Consider the following 19725-nt stretch of genomic DNA (forward strand, 5'->3'; position numbering starts at 1 on the left):
GTAATTTAATTTAATTGGGGAGGAAGTGCTATATTGTGTTTACACTGTTAGGCATATTATTTTCTATGAGGGTAGTGAATGGAACGTAATTGGAGTAGTTGTGCAGTTGCTTTACATGAGGTCCTTTAGGGCATATGGGTCAATTCAAGAGGATTCCAGCTTTATTCATAAAGAGGGCCTTTATACCAGTGCTAACCAAGGCTAATTATGCAAATTGCATATCTTTGTAGTACTTATTATAATTTTATAGGATTTATATAGCGCCAACAGTTTACACAGCGCTTTACAACTTGAGGGTGGACAGTACAAATACAATACATTTAATACAGTAGGAGTCAGAGGGCCCTGCTCATTAGAGCTTACAATCTAAGAGGGAGGGTCAAGAGATACAAGAGGTAATAACTGTGGGGGATGGGTTGATGGAGAAAATAAAAGTACAGTTGTTAGGTGGATGCCAGATAGGTTTCTCGTAAGAGATGTTTTTTCAAGGATCGTCTGAAAGTAGGCAAAGTAGGAGATAGTCGGACAGATGGGGGTAGAGCATTCCAGAGGATAGGAAAAGCTCGGGAGAAATCCTGGAGGCAAGCATGGAAAGTGGTTACAAGGGAGCTAGAGAGCAGGAGGTCCTGGGAGGAACGAAGAGAACGAGTTGGTTGGTATTTTGAGACCAGATTAGTGATGTAGCTGGGCCCCAAATCATGGATGGCTTTGTAAGTTATGGTTAGTAACTTGGTTTAGTGGCAGCCAATGGAGGAATTGGCAAAGGGGGGTAACAGAGTGGGTTGCAAGGTGGATTAGCCTGGCAGCAGCGTTCATGATGGACTGAAGGGGGGGTAGTCTTTTTAAAGGTAGGCCAATGAGAAGGGAGTTGCAGTAATCGAGATGAGAGATGACCAGGGAGTGGATTAGAAGCTTTGTGGTATCATTGGTTAGGAAGGAGACAGCAAGCTTATGACAATGACTGGATGTGTGGCTGAAAGGATAGTTCAGAGTCCAGGATTATACCTAGGACCTTGGCATGGGTGGACGGTTGATAGTTGTGTCGTTGATGTTGACAGAGAAATCAGGGGAAGTGAAACGTGGGGGAGGAAATATCATGAGCTCTGTTTTGGATAGGTTGAGTTTGAGGAAGTGATGTGACATCCAGGCTGATATGTCTGTTAGTAAGCTGGCGATGCGTGAGGAGACTGATGGAGTTAGCTGAGGGGTGGAGAGATAGATTTTGGTGTCAGCGTAGAGATGATATTGAAAGCCATGGGAGGCAATCAGCTGACCCAGGGAGGAGGTGTAGATTGAGAAAAGGAGTGGTCCAAGGACAGAATCTTGGGGGACCCCAACAGAGAAAGGAAGAGGAGAGGAGGTAGCAGAGTTGTAATTAGCACTGGGATAGGTAGGATGAGAACCAGTGAAGAGTACGGTCACGGAGGCCAAATGAGTGAATTTTTTGGGGAGGAAGGGGTGGTCTACTGTGTCAAAGGCAGCAGAGGGGTCCAGGAGGAGTAGTTCAGAATAGTGTCCATTGGTGTTTGCTGGTAGTAGGTCGTTTGTGAGTTTAAGGAGAGCAGTTTCAGTGGAATGTTGAGGGCAAAATCCGGACTGAAGGGGATCAATAAGATTGTTCTTAGTCAGATGGTCACTCAGCTGGTTGTAGACCAATCGTTCAAGGTGTTTGGAGGAGAAGGGGAATAAGGAGATGGGGCGTAGATAGTGAAGGTTGGTGGGGTCCAGTGAGGGCTTTTTAAGGATGAGAGTGACTAGCACATATTTTAGAGAATTAGAAAAGATGCCAGAAGAGAGGGAGAGGTTGAAGATGTGAGTTGGAGAGCGTAGAGGTGGTTAGATGGGTGTTAAATAAAAGTACAGCAACCTCGTTAATACTAGCAGGGTGGAACGAGGGAAGTAATGATTGTACCTGTGGATATGGGTTATTAAGTGGGGGAGGTTTCTGCACATTGGAGATCCTCTCACGAATTGTATCGATCTTATTTTTGAAGTGATTGGCGATCTCCCGGGCAGTGAGCGAGTTAGAGGGTGGAGTTGGTGGAGGACAGAGTAGAGAGGTAAAGGTAGAGAAGAGATGACGGGGACTAGAAGAGAACGTTTGGATGGGCCTGATAAAATAGGTTTGCTTGGCAGTGAGGAGGCAGGAATAGTATTTTAGAAGGCCAGATTTATATTGGTTCAAGTTTTCCAAGGACTTAGTCTTACGCCACAGGCGCTCAAGAGCACGGTTACATTTTCTGAGACTTCTAGTGTCGTCTGTTTGCCAGGGTTGTAGCAGTCAGGGCCGAATTCTGCGTGTAGTTAGGGAAGCAAGCTTGTCCAGGGAGGATGACAGTGAGCTGTTATAGATGGAAGTGGCTAGGTTGGGGCATGACAGGGGTGATATTTTGTCATATAGATTGGTCTGTAGCAGAGTAGAGCATAGAAGGGTTGAGGTGGCGAAGGTTTCTACGGGAAACTATTAGGCGGTTGGAGGGAGAGGAGGTGGAAGACAGGGAGAGTGCAAAACAAATAAGGTGGTGATCAGAGAGTGGGAGAGGTTTGTTGGAGAGGTTGCATGGAGTGCATAGATAGGAGAAGACAAGGTCAAGTGTTTTGCCAGTGGAGTGTGTAGGAGCCTGTATCCATTGCTTCAGGTCAAGAGATAAGGTTAGGCTGAGAAGTTTAGAAGCAGTAGTAGTATTGGCATTAACAGGAATATTGAAGTCACCAAGAATGATTGTGGGGATTTCAGAAGAGAGAAAGTAGGGTAGCCAGGCAGAGAAGTCATCAAGGAAGGTTGATACTGGTCCAGGGGGCCAGTAGATGACAGCAACTCTTAAAGAAACAGGAGAAAATAGACAAATGCAATGCACCTCAAAAGAGGAGAATGTCAGAGAGGGAAGGTGGGTGAAGTACCTGATAGGTGCTGTATGGGGCTAGAAGGATTCCTACTCCATCTCCCTTCCATCCCCCTGGTCTAGGGGAGGGAGTCCAGAGAAGGCCGCCATGGGAGGGAAGCAGGAGAAGTAGTATCGGAATTAGGAAGCAAGGTTTCGGTGATGGCGAGTACGTTTAAGTAATTTGTTATGAAGAGGTCGTGGGGGGAGGGGAGTTTGTTACAGACGGAGCGAGCATTCCAGAGGGCGCAGGAGAAGGGGAGGCTGGTATTGGGAAGAAGAGGAATGGAGACTAGGTTCTGTGGGTTGTGGCTGTTGACAGAGGGTGGTGGGAGCGTAGTGAAAAGCCAAATGGAGGCCCTGGGTTTGGGGATATGTCACCAGAGGCAAGGAGAAGGAGAAGGGTGAGGGAGATAATGTGGGAGTGCAATTTATATGAAGGGACATGCCCCAGAGTCCTGGACATTTTCTCAGTATGTGGATATAAAATTAGCAAGAGTTGATAGGAGCAGTAATAGGGAGAGGACAGAAGATGGGGTGACATATATAAGCTGTGGGGTGGAGAAGAGGGGTGAAGGTGAGTGAGTTCAAGAAGAGAGGACACAACTGTCAGCAGGAGTGGTAAGGAGTGCATGTTACAGAGTGTGCAAAGAGCTGAATAGAGAGACAAGGTCACCTGCAGCCAGTTTGGTGCTTGTTGATGTAGTTTGCTGTGTATGTTCGCCTTGTGCAATCACTGCAGTGCAGAGCTTGAAGTGCATATCACTTGTAGAAAAAATCACTTAGAGAAAGAAGCCTTAAGGAAAGATGCCCAGCAACGTGCTCCCCCAGCAATGTGCTGACCCCTTAAGGGTGCACTAAATTTATACTGGTATAAGGGTGGAGGTAGAAATTGGTTAATTAATCATGAGTGGATATAAGGATGTCTAATGCCCCGTACACACGTGCAGATTATCTGAAGACTTTTGTCTGCAGACTTACCAAAACCATATAATATGAGGTCAAACCTAAACACTTTCAATTTGTATGCAATCCGGCAGGCCCTTGCACTACATAGAAAAGGTAAATCTGAAGACAAAAGTCTTCAGATAATCTGCACGTGTGTATGGGGCATTACAGGGTGGATCTGTCCTTTCTAAAGTCAGGCTGGTAAGGGGCAAAAATGACTATAAAGATAAGGCCTACTCGTAAAGCATTATTAGACACTTCAGAACAACAAAAACATCATGGTAATGCACACAGGGCAGCAGATGAAAAAGGCCACATACCAAAAGCACAAATACACAGAGAGAGGAAACAGGTTCCAGTTGCAGTTAAGGGTGGAGTTGCAGTTAAGGGTGGATGTCTTTTAGCAGTCTTTTAGCAGCTTACACATACCAAAAGCACAAATACACAGAGAGAGTAAACAGGTTATGGAGATTAGAGTAAAGAACCTACCTACCAGTCACTGATAGTTAAAAAAATTTCTGATATGTGGCGATCTGTTTCTGCTCATATGAAAATTGAAATTGCATCATCATGTTAGATTTTTTTTTTTGAGAGGGCTGATTCTAATATAGTATAACATTCATGATAAAAGTACATTTTTATTGACTGTACCCCAACAGTCCAGGACCTGGATGGTGCAAATCACCCAGGTTACCTTTTTATGGGCAGTTTGTACATAAATGGCCCTGCATTGATTGTTAGATACCCAAACAAGGCAGGACATTTGGCAAGTAAAAAAATAAAAGACAAAATCCCCTGTACTGCTCTTGAAGATGACTGCAAAAAAAGTCTTGGATTTGTTGAGGTTAAATTTGATGTTCAAAATCTTGCAAAATGAACATTTATTGAAATAGGTTTGGGAGTATAATATGAGGGTTTGTAATAGTGAAGAGAATATATATACAGCAAGTGAGGTGATGTAAACCCATCTTAGATCATGTGAAGATTACTTCTTATGGGAGCAGGGGGTACATTTAATTCCTAGGTTGGTTGAGGAGCTAGGACATAGGGTTTTTGATAAACAGAGCTTTTGGAATAACACATCTGAATACCTCTGCAAATTGTCCTGAGATTTCAAAACTTGGCCCACATGTAAGACCATGAAAGGGCATCAAATGAGAATACGAATACGTTTGGAATCTTTTTTATGTAATGTTATGAATTCCATTACATTGTTCAAAGTTGCCAATGAAGATTATAAAACACCTCCCCCTATATTATGGAGAAGAGGTAAGGGGTGGTGCTCTGTAGTCCTCTCTAGCCACTTTGCTTCCAGGGCACTACATGACAATCTGCTGGAAAATTAATTAAAAACCCCAAGACAATTATATTTTTTTCTAAAAACAGAGGCCTTGTAGAATAGTACAATGGCAGTTGCAACTTTTTATGTTGCTCAATATTTGCATAAGTATTTATCAAATCTATATATCTAAGAAAAAATAAAATAAAATACATTCTAGTGCAAACAAACACAATACAGGCATTCCCCAGGTTACAAATAAGATAGGGTTTGTGGGTTTGTTCATATGTTGAATTTGTATGTAAGTTGGAACGGGCACATTTTTTAAGTGTAACTCCAGCCCAAACAAATATTTTTTACATTTTTTGGATAGCAAAGGGAAGGGTTAACACCTCTGTAACGTTTGTTTTGCTGCCTGTGCCCCTGTTCAGAAGATTTCACCTCACTTTCTGTCCCTGTGATAATTGGATTTTGAACATTTTGTTGTGGAAACAAGGATTGGTGATGAAGCTTCAGTGAAGACAACTTTTTCCCATGATAACTCTTACAGAATTGAATTTAATTTCCCTTTCTAGGGGTAGATTTCATAGTGACATAGTTAGTCAGGTTGAAAAAAGACACAAGTCCGTCTAGTTCAACCAATAAAAAAAAATAATTCATACAATCCCATTTACAGTATCTCACAAAAGTGAGTACACCCCTCACATTTTTGTAAATATTTTTTTATCTTTTCATGTGACAACACTGAAGAAATGACACTTTGCTACAATGTAAAGTAGTGAGTGTACAGCTTGTATTACAGTGGAAATTTGCTGTCCCCTCAAAATAACTCAACACACAGCCATTAATGTCAAAACCGCTGGCAACAAAAATGAGTACACCCCTAAGTGAAAATGCCCAAATTGGACCCAATTAGCCATTTTTCCATCCCAGTGTCATGTGACTCATTAGTGTTACAAGGTCTCAGGTGTGAATGGGGAGCAGGTGTATTATATTTGGTGTTATCACTCTCACTCTCTCATACTGGTCTTTGGAAGTTCAACATGGCGTCTCACGGCAAAGAACTCTCTGAGGATCTGAATTAAAGAATTGTTGCTCCACATAAAGATGGCCTAGGCTATAAGATTGCCAATACCCAGAAACTGAGCTACAGCCTGGTGGCCAAGACCATACAGCCGTTTAACAGGACAGATTCCACTCAGAACAGGCCTCACCATGGTCGACCAAAGGGGTTGAGTGCACATGCCTAGTATCATATCCAGAGGTTGTCTTTGGGAAATAGACGTATGAGTGCTGCCAGCATTACTGTAAAGGTTGAATGGGTGGGGGGTCAGCCTGTTAGTGCTGAGACCATATGCTGCACACCGCATCAAATTTGTCTGCATGGCTTTCATCCCTGAACGAAGCCTCTTCTAAAGATGATGCACAAGAAAGCCTGCAAACAGTTTGCTGTAGACAAGCAGACTAAGGACATGGATTACTGAATCCATGCCCTGTGGTCTGATGAGACCAAGATAAACATACTTGGTTCAGATGGTGTCAAGCGTGTGTGGCGGCAACCAGGTGAGGAGTACAAAGACAGGTGTGTCTTGCCTACATGGTCAAGCATGGTGATGGGAGAGTCATGGTCTGGGGCTGCATGAGTGCTGCCAGCACTGGGGAGCTACAGTTCATTGAGGGTACCATGAATGCCAAAATATACTGTGACATACTGACGCAGAGCATGATCCTCTCCCTTCTGAGACTGGGCCACAGGGCAGTATTCCAACATGACCCCAAACACACCTACAAGATGACAACTGCCTTGCTAAAGAAGCTATTTTTCCTTATAGCTGAGCTCCTCCATGCCTCTTATCAGTTTGAATGCCCTTCTCTGCACTTTCTTCAGTTCCCCCATATCCTTTTTGAGAACTGATGCCCGAGCTGCATATTCCAAATGAGGTCTTACTAATGATTTGTATAGGGACAAAATGATATCTCTCTCTCTAGAGTCCATACCTCTCTTAATACAAGAAAGGACTTTGCTCGCTTTGGAAACTGCAGCTTGGCATTGCATGCTATTATTAAGCTATGATCTACCAGAACACCCAGATCCTTCTCCACCATTGGTTCCCCCAGTTGTACTCCCCCTAGTATGTATGATGCATGCATATTCTTAGCCCCCAGGTGCATAACTTTACATTTATCAACATTAAACCTCAATTGGCACATAGTTGTCCAATTAAACAGTGCATTGAGGTCAGCTTGTAAGTTGGAGACATCCTGTAAGGAAGTTATTCCACTGCAAAGCTTGGTGTCAACTGCAAAGATTGAAATTGTACTTTTAATCCAGACCCTAGTCTGTCTTTTAGCCAGTTTTCTATCCATTTACAAACTGATCTTTTCAAGCCTGTAGACTTTACTTTACACATTAGCAGTGTGTGGAGAACTGTGTCAAATTCTTTTGCAAAATCCAAGTATACCATATACCACATCCATAGCCACCCCTTTATCTAAGGTTTTACTTACCTCTTCATAAAAAGAAATCAAGTTTGTTTAACAACTTCTGTCTTTTATGAATCCATGCTGTCTGTTGCTTAAAATATATATTTTTTCCAGCAAAAACTCATCACAGGTTTATATATATTTGGTAAAGACATTGATCCCTTTTTAAATATAGGCACCACATTTGCCCTACGCCAATCCACTGGTATCATTCCAGTCCTTAATGAGTAGAAACAATGGCTTTGAAATGACAGAGCACAATTCTTTTAGGATCTGTGCGTGGATGCCATTTTGTCCAGGTGCTTTATCCACCTTTATCCTGTCTGAATATTTCTGGACCATATCACTTTTGCGCCATTGTGGATCATTTGGGGCTGTGTCAATACCATCCCCATTATTAACTTGAGTGCCCCCATGCTCCTTTGTATACACAGAACTGAAGAAGGTATTTAATAAATGTGCCTTCTCTTTGTCTCCAGTCACCCACTTCAGATTATTTTGGAAAGGGCCTACATGCTTAGATCTGACCTTTTTACTATTAATATATTTGAAGAATGTTTGGAGGTTTGTCCTACTATCTTTTGCAATCTGTCATTCGTTTTGAATCTTCAGGTCCTTGATTTCCTTTTTACATATTCTGTTATATTCTTTTTAACATTTAAACGATCATAGTGTTCACCGATTCCCTACTGGTATTGTCGATCTGAACCACATCAGAGGCCCGGGACTCCCTAAGGGCAAACTTCCTCCCCCGTATATCCCCCCCACTGTTTTGCCCTTCCTTTCCCCCCCCATCCATCTTGCCCCTCTTATTCTCTTCTTTTTCTCCCCCCCCTTATTGCCTTGAGTTAGCCGCTACCTAATTTGTTTCCCTGTTGTGGCTGGACCACCAACTTTTGCTGCACTACGGCCTCCCTTTTTGCCCTACCCCCAGCCGCCCTTATGCACTGTGTTTATCCTTTGTACTTGTATACCGGGGCGCCCAGCTTGCCCCTTCCCTATTCCTAAACCTGTTTGTTATGCTACTACTTGCTGTTAATAATGTCATTTTGACGTGTATTCATCTGTTATGCACCACTATTACCTATTGGTATTGTTTTGTACTACATTCCTTCTGCTTTAATAAAAACCGTTTGAACAGAAAAACGATGATAGTGTTCCTTCATTTTTATATTTTTTAAAAGCTCTTTTCTTATTATTTATAGCTTAAAGCCAAACATGCCTATTGTCCAAATTGTCCATAGTAGATGCTTTAAAAGCATTTATAGGTTATCAATTTACAGTTAAGCATGAATACACGCGTACACCTTGCATGCACATTTATATTTGTGCATTTGTCTGTGAAGGGCAAAGGAGTTGCTTTTAGATTTTTTTTTTATTAAAGAAATTGTAAAGGTAAAAGTTTAAAAAAAAACAAAAAAAACAAACATGTCTATACTTACCTGTTCTGTGGGAATTGCACAGAGTGCCTGCGAACCTCCTCTTCTCGGGTCTTCTGCTAGCGCTCCTGGCCCCTCCTCTTTGTTCAGTGCCCCCATAGGAAGCACCTTTCCATGGGGGCACTCATATGTGCTCACTCTCGAGCCTCGCTGCTCGGGACATTGACAGCAGCGGGAGCCATTGGCTCCCAGTGCCCCAGCAAAGCCAGTGAAAACCTGCAAGTGAGGGGAGAAAAAAAACTGTTGATGTGCACAGCGCTGGATTGAATGAGAGCTCATGTAACTAAAAGGGGGGTTGAGGGGGTATGCTGATGCCTAAAAAATGTTTACCTTAATGCAAGTAATGCAAAAAATGTTTAGGCTTTAGAACCACTTTATTGTAATCAAAAAGGGGCTAACAAGCCCTCTATGTGATAGCACAGGAAAGTAACAGGTTCCTTTTATAGAGGCATCAGGAGTCTTAGAGCCATAATGACTCCTCTCTCCTCCACTGCAGATGATCAAGCACAGTCCTGTACTTGATCAGCTGTTTACCTAACTTTGCAGCTCACCCTTTGACAGCTCTGAACCCAAAAAATTCTCAGAGCTGAGCACCCCTGAGTTGTTCCCATATCCTTCTCCTCTGCTTCCTGAGACTGTTTACCATGATCCTGGGTGGGCAGCTGGTGGCAGGGGGAAGAGAAAAGGTGTACCACAAGCTCAGTATAATAAAAATGATCAGGCTGCTCTGAATAACATTTAATGAAAAGCTGGGAACTGGCTTGTTTTAACCACCTAAAGTCCAGTCTGTTTATATATGGCCTCTGGACAGCAAGTGATTAAGGTGACAGTGCTGCACCGTTACAGACACGGGATGTTTAGTGAGCATTGTTGACCTAGGATAGGAAATGTGTTACTCACCAGGTAAGAAATAAGGAAAGAAGGAAAAAAGCCTAATACAGCCACTACATCTAAGGACTGGTAAGCTACTTTAAATGACATTGTTGTTTTCGGGTTTAGATATGCTTTAACCACTTCTGGACCGCCTGCCACAGTTATACGTCGGTATTTTGATGTTAAATACCAGGGTTATGGCAGCGGAAAGCTGCCATAACCCCAGTATTTTTTTTAACTTGGCGGGCGGTCCTCTTTTTTATGAAAGTGGTCCCAGCAGCGGATTCACCGCGGGATCACTTATATGGGTGGCGGGAGAGGAGCTTCCTGGTCATTTTCTCAGCTTACTGGAGCCGTCGGTAGCGAGGAAAATGATCCGGTCCTCTCCCCTTCTAGGCAGGAAGTCGAGAGAGGGCAAGCTTGCTCCCACTCGTCTCTATGGCCTTGGAGGACCGGAGCAACATCATACGTCACTTCCTCCCAACGGCCTTTAAGGGCCCATTTTGTTTTCATTTTTTATTTTGCTTTTTAGTGTAAATGTGAGATCTGAGGTCTTTTTGACCCCAGATTTCACATTAACCACTTCTGGACCAGAAGGATTTGCCCCCTTAATGACGAGGCCATATTTTGCGATTCGGCACTGTGTTACTTTAACGGACAATTGTGCGGTCATGCGAAGCTATACCTAAATAAAATTGATGTCCTTTTTTTTCCCCACAAATAGAGCTTTCTTTTGGTGGTATTTGATCACTTGTGCAATTTTTATTTTTTTGCGCTATAAACAAAAAAGTGTGACAATTCTGAAAAAAAAAAACAATATTTTTTACATTCTGCTATATAACATTTTAAAAAAAAAAATGTCAAAATCAAATTTTTTTTTAACATTTTAGGCCAATTTGTTTTCTGCTACATATTTTTGTTAAAAAAATTGCAATAAGTGTATTTTGATTGGTTTGTGCGTCTACTAACTACGGGAAAGATTTATGTCATATTTATTTTTTTTTTTTTAATAGTAATGGCGGTGATCTGCAACTTTTTGCAGGACTGCGACATTGCGGCGGACAGATTGGACCCCTGACTGACATTTTTGACACTTTTGGGGGGACCAGTGACATAAAAATATGCACTGTTACTGTAATAATGACACTGGCAAGGAAGGGGTTAACACTGTGGTTGATCAAGGGGTTAAATGTGTACCTAGGGGCGTGTTTCTAACTGTGGGGGCGTGGCTTGTGAAATGATCCCAGAGACCTGTGTTCCTATATAGAAAGATCACAGGAGCTCTGTGATCATTCCAGGGAGAACGGTCAACTGTGTTTACAACAGCTGACCGTTATTCTCTCTCAGCGGGTAACGATCGCGGGTGTCAGGCTGCAATCGGAGCCGCCTGCCCCATGCATCGGCTTCCCCTCTGACGAGCGGGGGCGCGACCGACATATACCTACGTCGGTTTACGCAGAAGCGGCTACCTGCCGCAGTATAACTGCGGCGGGCGGTCGGCAACAGGTTAAAGAGGACCTGTCCTGCCTATTTCTTTTACAAGAGATGTTTACATAGGAATAAAATTGATCAAAAAACTTTTTTTTAAGGGACAGTGTAAAAATAAAAGGTAAAATAAATAAGCAAAATAAAGAAAAAATGTAAAGCACTCCATCCCTGCGAGCTTGCGTGCAGAAGCGAACGCATACGCAAGTTGCGCCCACATATGTAAACAGTGTTCAAACCACACATGTGAGGTATCGCCGCAATCGTTTCTACAGGTTAAACTGGTAACCTGTAGAAATCTTTAAAGCGTCGCCTGTGGAGATTTTTAAGTACCAATGTTTGTCACCATTTCACGAGCGTGCGCAACTTTGAAGCATGACATGTTGGGTATCTATTTACTCAGCATAACATTATCTTTCACATTATAGAATAAAATTGGGCTAACTTTACTGTTTAATTTTTTTAAATGCAGTGAAATAGATTTTTTTCCCAAAAAATTGCATTTGAAAGAACGCTGCGTAAATACTGCTTGACAAAAATATCGCAACGACTGCCACTTTATTTTCCAGAGTGTTTGCTATATATATATATATATATATATATCATGTTTGGGGGTTCTAAGTAATTTTTTAGCAAAAAATACAGATTTTTACCTTGCAAACAACAAGTGTTAGAAATAGGCCTGGTCCTTAAGTGGTTAATGCTGAATCATGACCACAGTGGACTGTAGTAACCAGTTTTATTCATGGGAATTGAAGGTTTGAATGTTAAACATTTGAAAGGTAAGGTTGGGATTAGTAAGTAATTATTACTTTGCATTCCACCGTATCTCTCAGTTGGGCCTCTTCACTATATTATCTGATAGAGATTATGTTCATATGGCAACTGGGCATGGTATGGCTTCTGAAAAATGCATTTTGCCTTTAGATTTTAAGATTTATAGGCAAGATCCTCCTAATCATTTTGTATTGAACTGTATTGTAATTGCACTGTCTCACTATATAAATTCTGTATAATAATAATAATGATAGCCACAAGACATCATAGAAGCCATATGCACATCATATGGGTCGAAAAAGTTTAATCAATTAGCTTCTCTACCTGTTTGTGTTATGTAGAAAAGCCAAGAGACAGACTACCATGTGTGCTTTTTGACATACTAGATTGCAAGCTCTAACGAGCAGAGCCTTCTGATTCCTCCTGTATTGAAATGTATTGTAACTGTACAGTACTGTCTGCCCTCATGTTGTAAAGCACTGCGCAAACTGTTGGCACTATATAAATCTGGTTTAATATTATTGTAACATAAATTTAAGAGTAGGGTAGTTGTGCCTTAGCGAGATATGAAGTGATCTGTAGAAGTAGTATAATTGTAGTATTCAGTAATCAGTCATACACATATGTCCTTTTATTAACATTTGAAAAGGACAGGGCCATTCTCTAGGATAGAGGTGACACCTAGATGCCAATAAAAGTCTCCCATGTAAGTAAACAAAAAAATTGTCACCTTCCTGAAGCCTCAAAGAGAGCTGCTGGTCATCTTGGCTGCGGGGATCCGCAGGGGGCGACAATAGGCTCCAAACAGTCTGCAAGCTTTGATTGGTATCATCAGATCAAAGGAATGTATTTTATCCCTCATAATAGGTAAAATATTAGTGGCAGAGAGATGAAAATAATTCCTTCTTATGGTTCACGTGTTGGGCTACATGTACATGTAAATCTGTAATTGTAGCATGTGTAGAATCCTAGAGAAATGCACAAAACCGTTACATGGTGCCTGATTGTGGCAGGCAGGCACTGTTTGGTACCGATCAGACCGATGCGCTGGTGTCAGAATTCCTATCCCTGACTCAGCGGTCAGCGCCGTTCTGGGCCAATTCGACTCTTGTCAGTTCAGAACGCAAAACATCTTGTGGGCTGAGACGGGGACAACCCCCTGGGGTTGATTGGTCAAGGGCTAAAGTCCAGCCCACATCCATATTCCAATAAATTGGGAAACCTGAGATATGGACATTGTTCTTGCATGAAGCCAGTTCTAAACTGGGGAGTCCCCACACAGTTTCCGGTATGCTTCTACCAAGGTATAAGCTTCGGTAAAGTTTATTTCTGTTTTCATTCCTTTTTATTTTCATAGCAAATTGTCAATTGTGTGTCTTTCTATCTTTTTTTGTAATTTTTGTAACTCCTTTTGCTTTGTATATATTTCTTATGCACTGGCCACTTTCGGATATTAAATTATAAAATTAATAAGTGACTTCTGTGTACTAAGCTAGGACTCATTTTTTGAAGAGATTGTTGCATTTTAGTGCCTAATTGCTCGGTCCAAGCTACGTGCCAATCTGTATGCAATTGCACTGCGTGTTGGCAGATTGCATGCAGATTGTAAACTAGACGGAGATCTGTATGTGTGTGGTGGCCCAGCAGACCAGTCTGCGGAAAAACTGTTGGGTGGTGGCAGGCTATAATTTCTGATGTGTGGGTGTGTGGACAGTGGGAAGAGTTCTAGCTTGTAGGATAGCTGGAGGAATCCTAGTAGTGTGTGATAATTGCTAGACTGCTCCCCAACCCTTACAGTGCACCAGATTGTATGTAAGATTTGTATCTGCCTGTGTGTGGTTAGCCAGCTGGATTGGAGTGGAGTCTCCCTCTAGTGGTGGCCAAAGGCAGTGCGGGCTGTGAAAGTGTCACAGCCTGTCTTATTACTCAGTAGGAATTTCCCTTATTCCCTTATAATCCCCAGTCACGAAACCACGTCTCAGTTAGCTAGTCGCCGCGGGCGTGGTCGATCGTGACAATTATTAATAATAATATTAATAATACTACAAAGCCGTAGTTGCCTAATAATGTAATGTCAGGATATTACTTTGGATTCTTCAGGTTTACTGGAAAAATGGCTGTAAACCAGAAACATAAAGTACATTCATTTGAAGCCAAAATGGTACTTAAAGTCGTATTTTTAAAAATTAAAAGGAAAAATTACTGCCACCACCCTTGCAAATATTTCATGTTCTAAATAATAAATGTGGTGCATTCCTCTAGATAAAATGCATAATTCATCAATACAAAGACTGAAACTATGAGGAACTTGTACTCCTGAACCCTATAGTTATATATTCAAAAGTTCCCTTTTTTATATATAAATTTGAAACGGAGAAAAAGGACAATACATACTTTGAATTACATACAAAAAATGAATTAGGTTTTTTCTAAATTTTGTATAATATAGGGCAAATTTTAATTTTTCCATTTTTTTTTCTTAGTAACATCCAAGGCTTCAGAGGGAGCAATTAGACCTGGTCACTTGATGTCAAAGTGACCAAGTGTAACTACAATGACCTGTGTAGCAGTATGTTCCAATAACAATCTGTTCAGTAAATAGAATTTTTTTCAAATCCTTTTTTTGTTAAGAATCTCATTTGCGGTTTTAGCCTTAATAGCCCCTTGCATTGTATAGGATGCTGAAAAAGAGTAAATGTTACACACTTCTGCCACTGAAGTGATATATTTAATAGGTGGACACTCAAAAGTTTCTATAGAAAAGATAAAAAAGGACTCAATTTAAATTTTGCTCCTGGACCCTTTCAGTTTATTTTGTGCTACTTTGTTCTCCCTACTTTGTTCTAAATTGTGGCATTTTATTATTTTTTGAAACTACATATATAAAGATTAGAAACAATAAATGCAGTATGGAAAATGGAAAAAATACATACATTTATATATTAATAGTAGTTTAACAATTACTTAAAGAAACATGCTGACAGGAGACCAAGAGACTTCAAAGTCTGATGCTGCTCCTCGTCCACTTGGATTGGGGCAAGTATTTGACCTACAGTAGCTATACTGCTTAAATGCAGAATGTAAAAACTCAGACACCAATTTGGCTGTGCTTTTAAATGTGGTGGTGTAAACATTAGTGAGATAGTCTACAGCAAATTTCATTTAATTTTTTTGCTGTTTACCCAGACTAGATAAATATTACAAAAAAAGCCCTACTCGCACTTGACAAACAAAACACATTCTGGCATGTTATTTTGAGCATAATCTTATCAGCAATTTTCAAGGATTTTCTAATTATTTTGCTTCTTTTTTTCAGAAGTCCTTACTTTATTTGAAATGGCTGAAGAGTTTGGAAGTTTGGAATCAGATGAGCAGTATGAAGATATCCACAACTGGACAGAGCTTATGTACTACCTCAACAATTCTTTCTCCCTCTGCGAGGTTGATCTAGATGAAGGTGTCAAACAGATCTTCCTCTTTATTCTGTATCTACTTACATTTGTTTTTGGTCTGGCTGGGAACTTACTAGTGATATGGGTAAATTGGCAATCAAGAAGAAGCAAGAGCTCCATTAATCTCTATATTTTAAATATGGCAGTGGCAGACCTTGGAGTGGTTCTTTCCTTGCCCTTCTGGATGCTGGAGGCACTTCTGGAATACACATGGCTCTGGGGTGGATTTTTGTGCAGATTTACACATTATTTTTATTTTGCCAACATGTTCAGCAGTATATACTTTCTTACTGCTCTAAGTGTGGACCGCTACTTGACTCTAACATCGTCTTCAGTGTTCTGGCGTCAAAACCAGGTAAAGATCAGAAAAGGACTTTGTATTGGTATCTGGGTGATTTCTGCTATTTTCCCCATACCAGATGTTATCCACATGCAATTGGTGGATACTTCAGACCCTGTGTGCATGTTTATGGCACCCTTTGAGTCCTATGATGAATGGGCTCTTGCGGTTACTCTCATGACAACAATCCTTGGTTTTGTGATCCCTTTTGTTGTAATCCTCGTTTACAATCTGATGACTGCCTATCACATTAAGAAATCTGAAAGACCAGAAAGCCGAAGACACTGTCGGCTTATTTATGCCTACATATTGACGTTCCTACTTAGCTGGCTGCCCTATCATGCCACCGTGATAATACTGACCCTACATGGATCCTACATCTTTATCAACTGCCGCTTTGCACATATTCTTTATTTTTTCTACGAGATAATTGACTGCACTTCATTGTTTCACTGTGTGGCTAATCCAGTTCTTTATAATTTTCTCAGCAAGGATTTCAGAGGCAAATTCATTAATGCTGTTGTTAAGTACATTCCAAAGGAGAAAAAGGCTGGTGACAATGCTCCAGAACATTCCACGTCTGTTACTGATCATTCAGTTGTAATAACGAAAGAACCAGGAACAATTCCCGACATTCCTGGCAACAATGTTCCAGAATTAAAAATGTAATTTTTTTTTTTTTTTTAAAGTGAACTTGCCAGCCATTTTTAGACTTGTTAAGGAAACATGTATTGAGAGAAAATATATGGAGGATAACCTTGCTGACCTCTCCTTTTGAAAATGCTACTTTGCTTGCCTGTCATGCCTGTCATTACACTGATTTTGCTTGCTGCTAGCTTTTTGACTATGGTTCTTGCAACTAGCATTTTCCCAGTCTACATTTTTCTGTACAAATTTCATTTTAAAGGTAATAGTTCTGTCCAAGAGCAGGAATCACAAGATACTAAAGGCTCAATTTATCTGACTTCAAAGCTAAGTTCTGTACCCTAAGAGTGGCTGTATTGCCCAGATTGGTGCTCTCAATGAAGAGTAGTATAAGCTGGTGAGCAGTGTAAGCCTAGGGAAGCCAGGGTCTTCCTAAAACCAAATTCATAGGGGTGAAAAAAGGCTATTCTGCCTAAAAAGGGTTAGAACAGGCACCTTTGGCTGACCATTTTGCTTTAAGAGATTCAGGGCTATAGGAGATAAACCAGAGCAATCAAAATTGTGTTCTTGCCTTCATAATCTGTTGTTCACATTTCCTTTTCTCAGTTAACATTTAAGAATGAAAATAAAGAAACCTTTACCAGTTTGTGATGGGCAGGCATGGCATGGCATTCATTAGTTTATGTTTTCATAAATCAGCCCTACTGATCTTTGTGCTGTTCTCATGTATATCATAATTATACACAATGAGAGTTCCTTTGACTGGTATTAGGTTCTATTCACTGCTCCATCACAATAAACCTCATGTGAATGAGTATAAGCTATACTACTAAAAACAGTTGCATATTTTACAGTTTTGTGTAGTAATCCATAGTGGATAAACATTTTTATTACATTCTGACCACAAATAGATCAAGCACTGGAAAATAATACATTTCTATTCTGGCCACATGAATTTGTTTGACTAGCTGATAATATAAAAGCATTCTCAGGAATGTCAGTCATTCTGGAACCATGATATACATTTCTATGGGTATGTGTCCACCCAACCTATAGAAGTTCTCTATTGAAAAAAAAAAAAATTAAATGTTTTGGATAAGGTCTGCATTCTGAAATGCAGCATTACAAGAGACTAGGGGATACTCCTGAAGAAACTTAATGAAAAAAATGTTTTATTCTGAGGATTAAAGATGTGCATTCCCTCTGCCACCACTGTCCTTCAGCCAACAAAGTATCCGTAATTAAATGAAGGCTTGAGGAAGAGGACAAATATTCAATATATGAAAATAATGTATAACTAGTTTTCAGAACATTTTACAATGTTCCAAGAGAAATGGACTAACCGTACATATTTAATCTTACCCTATTTACCCTGAAATGCGAAGTTGGACGGAAGAAAGTAAGAGCTCCCAGATGATCTATGATGAACAGATAAAAGGCATGACAGTAAGAAATCCAAGATGATCTATGATGAAAAGATAAAGGCATTGCAAAAGAGATACACTGATTTGTAAATAATGAATGTTTTGTAACAAAAGGTGAAATGTTCATGTCATATTGTATTTCAGATTGTATTTTCATTAAAATAAGTAAACTAAGGAGCATCTTGGTAGATAAACCATCATTTTAGAAAACGTTGTATTTAACAAAAGATTCCATAACCCCATAAGTGATTGAAATGAAAATGCAGGGAAAGATAGCAGGTTACAGTTTTTCCATGGTGTAAATGTAGTAATATTCTGCCCTCAGCACTTAGGCCACTTTTTTGTGCGATGTTGTCTATGGAACAATGCACATAGCTGAGTAAAGTCTCGTAACACAGCGTGGAATACAGAGTGAAGTAATCTACGGGCATACATGTGTATATGTGCGTATATTGAAACACTGGCGGTTAGAAGAGGATGAAGAAAATGTTTACACATTTATACACATACGCACGTTTACACATGATCTTCAAAGTACTGTATATATAAACTCTTACCTTGAAAAACAACCTACTGCGTTTAAAATAAAAATTAAAAGCAAAACAGAGGGAACTCTTAAGGCTTTGTTCACACTAAGGCGTTCTGGCGGGACTTGCCATGATTCTGCCTGCGATTGTGAATCACCACTAATCGCGGGACGCCCTTACAATCCCCATTATTTTCAATGGCATTGAAATTGTGGCAAAAATTGCCATTGCGATTTCAGTGCCATTGAAAATAATGGGAATCGTAAGGGTGTCCCGCAATTTTACGCAGATTCGGAATCGCGTGCAGAATTGCGGCGATTCTGTCCGCGATCCAGAACGCTATAGTGTGAATGGTGCCTAAGGCATCAGCATATCAAGATATTTTGGACAATTTTATGCCCTCAACTTTGTGGGAACAGTTTGGGGATGGCCCCTTCCTGTTCCAACATGACTGCGCACCAGTGCACAAAGCAAGGTCCATAAAGACACGGATGAGCGAGTTTAGGTTGTAGGAACTTGACTGGGCTGCACAGAGTCCTGACCTCAACCTGACAGAACATCTTTGGGATGAATTAGAGCTGAGACTGTGAGCCAAGCCTTCTCTTCAACATCAGTGCCTCATAGTGATGATCCAAACACCCCCCTGTTCAGGTTCGCACCAGAACATCTCGAACAGGGTAGTTCTAGTGAACATGCAAACTCTATTAAAGTCTATGGGACACGAACATGAAAAATCAAAAGTCCTCATTTTAAAGGCTTATATGCAAATTATTGCTATAAAAAGTGTATGGGGACCTGGGTACTGCCCTGGGGGACATGCATCAATGCAAAAAAAGTTTTTTAAATGATTGTTTTTACAGGAGCAATGATTTTAATAATGCTTAAAGTGAAACAATAAAAATGAAAAATTCCTTTAAATATCATGCCTGGGGGGTCCTCTTAATGTGCCTGTAAAGTGTCGCATTTGTAAGATGTATGTAGCCTGTTGCAGCAATACTGACATTTAATTTAAACTTGCTCGTGGCTGTAATGTATTGTCGGCTCCCTATATATAACCATTAGGTATTGTGCTTGTTACTATCCTACACCTGAAGAAAGAGCGCACATGCTTAGTTAGAGCATCGCGCACGCTCAAAAAACGCATCGTGTAGCCTTAGCTCCCCAGGGGTG

General features: G+C 40.7%; 1 protein-coding gene across 1 annotated transcript in view; it reads left to right on the forward strand.

Moving 5' to 3' along the window:
* ACKR5 (atypical chemokine receptor 5) overlaps positions 1-16712 on the forward strand; it is a 37341-nt gene extending 20629 nt beyond the window's left edge. Inside the window, exon 2 of the mRNA XM_082245598.1 lies at positions 15484-16712. Coding sequence (XP_082101724.1) covers positions 15504-16628 — 1125 coding nt within the window. The 5' untranslated portion in view covers positions 15484-15503 and the 3' untranslated portion in view covers positions 16629-16712. The remainder of the gene's footprint in view (positions 1-15483) is intronic.
* The last annotated feature ends 3013 nt before the right edge of the window (positions 16713-19725 follow it).

The sequence above is a fragment of the Pelophylax lessonae genome, assembly GCF_965119305.1.
Source record: "Pelophylax lessonae genome assembly, chromosome: 2".
Classification (NCBI taxonomy): Eukaryota; Metazoa; Chordata; class Amphibia; order Anura; family Ranidae; genus Pelophylax; species Pelophylax lessonae.